The 6,415-nt window shown below is 30.9% G+C and overlaps 1 protein-coding gene across 1 annotated transcript; it reads right to left on the bottom strand.

The window, feature by feature from the left end:
- Positions 1–5,072: 5,072 nt before the first annotated feature.
- Positions 5,073–5,949, bottom strand: LOC145071409 (uncharacterized). The gene has a single exon (XM_079018298.1). The coding sequence runs from the start codon at positions 5,863–5,865 to the stop codon at positions 5,230–5,232; it is 636 nt and encodes a 211-aa protein (XP_078874424.1). The 5' UTR covers positions 5,866–5,949; the 3' UTR covers positions 5,073–5,229.
- Between the last annotated feature and the right edge of the window lie 466 nt (positions 5,950–6,415).

Here is a 6,415-nt window from a genome sequence, read left to right as displayed (position 1 = left end):
TTATTTATATAATTGTACAAATATAGACATGCATTTAACGAAGTAAAAGCATAGAAGGAAGACTTTGACGAAACCTTTGGAAAGCTTTCATACATAAGAAATTTACGACTTGATGTAATTTTGTAAAACAAGTTTTGAAAATCTTTGGAATCCTTTGAAAAACCATTCATAAATAGCTCCGAAGGTGATTTTTAATAAACAGTTTAAGTGAAGAAAACCTTTGGAAAACCTTTAACAAGAAAGTTCGACTTAATGTCATTCTATAAAACAAACTTTGAAAACAATTGAAAAACCTTCAGAAAACCTTTCGAATACTTATGATAATCTGAAAGAGAAACTCATATTTTAACAAGAGTTGAAAACGAGATTGGAAAATCTTAAGCTGGATAAAACAGTTTAACATGCAAAAATCCATTTTTGCTATACAGTTATCAATCACATGTGATTTATCTAATAACTGTACATTTCAACTTATATTCCCCCCTATAAAAGCAGTTAAAATCATTTAAAAGGTTGATTCAGGGGTATGAACTCACCTGTTGCGGGTGGATCGGACGGAGGTGTCGGTTGGGTGCTCGGTGCCAAGTAAAGACTTGAACACACTTAGTGACCTATTAACATATGATGACATATGTTTACATACAATTAGTGATTATAATACTAATTAAACACATATAAGCATCCTAATGTGTGGAAAACACTTTGGTCAAGTGCTAGGAGGCTATTGGGTTGCAATAAGGGAGTGTATGGCCTAGTTAGGGAGTTTACTCTTCAAGAGTAAACTCTTAGAGGAGATTTCGGCCCTAAGACCATATCCCCATGAGTTTACGACCGTAAACTCATGGGTGGTGTGTTATTGGATGCTAAAAGGTCTTATACCACTTGTAGAATTAGGCTAGGTTCAAATCTAGGGCATAGGAAAGGGTTAAGGCACCAAATGGACTATTTAAGGGAGTTCACGGCTGTAAACATAGAGTTTACGGCCGTAAACTCTCACTTGGTCATTACCTTCATGAATTAAGGTCTTAAATGAAAGAGTATAAGGTTCTATGCATTTTTCCAAGTCAAATGGGGGACGTTAGGGCATCATTTGGCTTCATTAAGGGAGTTTACGGCCCATGGACCAATCCTTGGGGGGTTTACGGCCGTAAACTCCTAGGTCCTTAGTTTCTTTGATGTTTAAAGGCCCTACTTCATTTATGGTTGATTCTAGACATTTACCCAAGTCTTAGGAGGTGTTTAAGGGCAAATTCAACACCTTAAAAGGTGTTCACGGCTCATGAAGAGGGGTTTACGGTCCAAGAGTGTTCTTGGGCCGTAAACTCATGTTTACTCTCCATATGACATGATTTTGGGGTTCTAAGCTCGTACATGCAAGTCCACAAGTCATATCTAAGCCCTAGGAGTGATTTAGAAGGGTTTTGGGGCTTCAAAACCCCACTTATGGGTGTTTGTGGTCCAAGAGAGTTCTTGGGCCGTAAACACATGATTTTGCCACTTTTGGATGCCTTAAACACGAATTTGCATGTTAAATGAGCTAAACAACAAGTTAGAATAGATCACTTACTAGTTTGGAGCTTGAAAGAGGCGTTTTTGGATCAAAATCGGCTTTGTAGAGAGAGGGTGGAAAAGTTTCAAATGGAGTCCACTCACCCTTATATAGGGTTTGAGTTTGTGGCTCGGAGGAAATCTACCCGATACTGACGTTAAACGGGGCTTTTGGTCGCACCCGATTAAATGGTCGTAATTTTACTTGGTTGTAACTAAAATTTTTCAAGTGAATATTGAGGGTGTTTTTAATTTGTTCCAACCCTTATGAAGTCATAAAAAGTCCCAATTTAATTAACCTAGGCCAAAAAGGTTAACGGACAATTTAATAAAGCGAGTTTTATCAACGGAAGAAGAGGTTAAATGACGAGATAAATTTCGGGTTGTCACACACATTAAGGTAGATCCTTCAAAATATTTAAGATATGTCCTAAATGTTTTTTGTATATGACTTTTTAATTTTAGGTGGGTCAAGTGACCCACCTTCCTGTAACATAGCCTCACCACTAGTTTTAGATGCCTGCTCGTTTGGCCTTCAAATTTGTTGTTATAATTGAACCAACACAAAATTATACTAAATTTGAAGGTTGGTTGGAGTATTCTTGACTTGCCATCCAAAACAAAAAGATGTTGTAAATAGTGGATAATTGGAGTTGGCTAACAGAAGAAGACAGGGAAAAAAACAAAAAACGTTACAAAGTTAAAAGGACAACAAACCCAATCCATCCAATTACAAATGGACAAATTACCCTTATAATTTATCTAATTGAACACCATGGTTATAGTTCAATTCACCATTTTTGTGGATAGTGAACTTATTGAAAATCTTGTCATTTCTTGTTTTCCATACGTATTACCATTACATCCTATAAATAATAGCAATGAATATCATCCGTTTTTTTGAACAACACTTCCAATTCGCCGCAAAAACAAGGACCTCCAAGACCGAGTTGAAATTTTGGGAGCGGACGTCATACCATTTGAGGATCCAAAACAACACCTCCTGAATAAAAGGGCAACTTGCCAATAAATGATCGCTGGAATCAGCACATGAGCTAAATGAGATATTAACGCCTCTACGAATGAAAGCAGTGTCAGAAGGCATACGATCCATACAAGCTCTCCAAATAAACATAATCACCTTAAGATGAACTGACTTCAACCAAATCGTTGGGTTAAATGCGCTGCAAGTGATCTTGGAATCAACAAGATGCCGAAGATCACTGACATAAAACTTACCACCAGACGCAAGTTTACAGCTCCACAAATCAGTAATATTAGAAAGATAAATTTTTGAGAGGCTTTGAATTTGCGCAAACTTCTGTACTCAGCCGGTCGGTTGTCAGGGCCTTCTTTTCCGGCTCCACATGACACCATTTTGGGCGAATCTATCCGCAACCATGCAAGACTTTAAAGAGTCTAAAACCGCAAGATGAGAAAAATAAAAGACTAAAGTACCGGCCCGATCCAATTATCAAGCCAAAAGAAAGTCTTAAGCCCAAACCCAATAGAGCACTTGAGAACATCATCAAAACCCACAAGTTGTAGCATTAATAGTTTTTTTTTTTTTTTTTTTTTTTTTTTTTTTTTTTTTTTTTTTTCACCACTAAAACTTGTACCATTGATCAAAGGGCTTATTTATTTGTTTATTTATTTTTTTTATTTTAGTTCTCAACGGCAAAAAAGTGGCATTATGTCATGACAAATCTTTATGGATTTTTTTATATCAGATTTGGCAGTTATCTTTTTATATTAATGCAATATCAATATCTTTTAAAATTGGTCCCTATCGACATCAACAATTACCTTTTATACTTTTTCACAAATATTTTATTATTTTTAACTAATAAATATTTATTAAAATGTATAGATATAAACCATTAAGATTCTAAACCATTTTTAACATAAACATTGCTTTATCATTTTTCACTAGTTTATAACCTGTGAGAACTATAATTATAAAATTAATTAAACTTTTATATTAAAAAAATCAAAATTATTAATCAATTATTTTAAATAAGTTATTACTTAAGATATATATATATATATATATATATATATATATATATATATATATATATATTACTTTTATACAATTATAATCATTAATTTAAATAAATATGTGAAGTTATATCATCTTATAATCTGTATGTATTTTATTTTATTTTTTAATATAATTAGAGTGAAAAATTTTAAAATTTAAAATTTAAAATGAAGAATCAATCATTAATTTAATGTAATTAGAATGAGAAATTTAAAATTTGAAATTTGAAATTTGAAATTGATAATTAATAGGTTGACAAGTGACATTATAGGTGACATATAATATTAATGAAGATTTCTAATGCTATGATAACTGTCAATAGAAGAATAAACTTATTCATTTATTAGAATATGAAGAGGGAGATATGTATATTATTTGTTTACATGTAAAACCTCGTTTTGGTGTTTCTGTAAATATAAAATTGTGTGTTAAATATGAAAGCTTTCTTGCAAGAAATGTAATATTATAAAACTATATTTACATCTAAAATTTGAGAAAACATAAAGAATCAAATCAAAAGTAACCTAATTCATCCATGGTATTTAAATATCACAAAATTTTATTATTTTATCTTCATATTCTAATAAATAAATAAATTTATTCTCTTATTGACAAATGTTACAATATTAGAAATTCTCATTAATATTATATGCCACCTATCATGTCACATGTTAGCCTATTAATTCTCCATTTAAAATTTTCTACCCTAATTACATTAAATAAATAATTGATTATCCATTTCAAATTTCAAATTTTAAATTTCACACTCTAATTACATTAAATTAATAAATGATTTTTCATTTCAAATTTCAAATTTTAATTTCACACATAATTATATTAAATAACATTATAATAAAAATTAAAATAAAATTAATATATATTATAAAGTGATGTAATTTCATTTATTTATTTAAATCAACGATTATAATTTTATATAACTAAAAATATCTCTGAATTAATAATTTATTTGAAATAATTGATTAATAATTTTAAATTTTACTATAAAATTTTAATTAATTTTATAAGGGTTATAAACTAGATTAATAATATATTTCATTTTATTTAATATTTATTATGGTTAGTACCACTACCAAATTGGTCTTTAGGACATTCAAACATCTTTGTTTAAAATTTAAATTATCGTTTGTTACTTTTAAAAAAAATCATTTGAACCATTCTAACTGTATTTTATTTTGAGATTCGCGATATTTTATTTTATTAGCAAACATTGTTTCTAAAGTCATTGAATAAAAATTTCTTTGATCACTTATTAAATGTATATAATATATTTTTAATGAATTTATATCTAGTAAACTTATTTTGTAAGATATCTTAATCTGCTCAAATTTGTTTTGCGTCATGAAAAGTTTAAGTATTTTATTAAAATATCTAAAACATTAAATGATTCATATCATTCAAGAATAAAATATAATAACTTATTTAAATACTTATGATTTCATTCCATAACAAACAACCGAAAGAGCAAAAGCAATACCTTTATTCAGTGTGAAAACTAGAAAGAAGATAAGAATAACAAAAGTACATCTTCACTAAAGAAGAACAAGTGGAAGAACATCAAAATTTCTATAAACACAAAATCAAAACAAAACTAGAAATCATAATAAGTTGTTAACACCCTATAATCTGTTCTTGTAATGACAAGTTTGATTTGAAATTCTTCGATTTGAAATATCGATGTTCAAATCACACGATGACACAGAAGAGATGTGAATGTTGAACATATTAAGTATACGAGCTTTACCGGAGATCTTAGTGTAGGTAGACACCGGCAAGCTTCCACTGATGACATCACTATAAACATCAAAATTCGTCAGCAACCGATCGGCAAAAACAGTGAGCGTGAGATTCAATCGCTTCGTATCATCGGAACCAATCTCGCCGGCGGGAATCGGAACCTCACCGATGTCTTTGTCTTTGTACAGGAGAATCGCTGAGCTGTTTCGGTACTTAACACCGACTTTGTTAGGGTTTTTAATCGAGATATCAAGGTCGAGGGAGATGTTTAACGAAACCCTAGGCGGAAGGAGGTTAACTGAGACATCGAAATCGCTGATGGCGATGGAGTTGACGGAGGTGACGGGCTTCTTGGCTTTGAAGACGGTGAGAGCCAGGATCAGAATGATTAAAGCAAGGAGAACAATAACGGCGATTACCGATAGACAGATGCATCTCCGGCGTTTGCGTTTCCGGCGGTGTTTGTCGTCGGCGACGATGGTTGTGAGTGGCTGTTCATCTTTTTTCTCGACATCCATGTTTTTTTGTTGAGTTGTAAATATTTCAAAGTCAGAATTAAATATTTAGGGATAGGAATTGTTGACGAAGGGTTTGGGAATTTAATGGAAGATCGGTTAACGGTTGGGTGTTTTGGCTCCATACTTTTACTTTTGTGTCCATCAAAGTACTTTTATTAAATGCAAATAGAAAATAATTTATTTTTATTAATTTGTTTTTTCTGTAATTAAGAATTTTAGTTTGGAAAATTAGGTAATTTAAATAAAAGATATTTATATAACATCTCATCATTGGATACTTATTGTGACTATAAAATATTTAATAAAAATTTGATAGGAGCATTGCCAGCTGAAAAGAAGCTTATAAAAAGAAACAGTCAAACGTTATTAGAGGGAGATTGATGGACCACAAAAGAACTATGAATATTCTCGTTTGCATTTTTTTTTGGGATTGCAATTTTTTCAACAACTTAATAAATATTTTGCAACAAATAAACAAATATAAATGAAATTTAAATAAATCAATTATTAATTAGGACATCATATGGACCACTTGTGGACAACATATACC

The sequence above is a fragment of the Lactuca serriola genome, chromosome 8, assembly GCF_051521515.1.
Source record: "Lactuca serriola cultivar US96UC23 chromosome 8, Lser_US96UC23_V15, whole genome shotgun sequence".
Lineage (NCBI taxonomy): Eukaryota > Viridiplantae > Streptophyta > Magnoliopsida > Asterales > Asteraceae > Lactuca > Lactuca serriola.
This window is presented reverse-complemented; position numbering and strand designations above follow the sequence as displayed.

Bases quoted from the DNA above. Each gene is read 5' to 3' on its own strand.
- LOC145071409 (XM_079018298.1), bottom strand. From the start codon at position 5,865: ATGGATGTCGAGAAAAAAGATGAACAGCCACTCACAACCATCGTCGCC.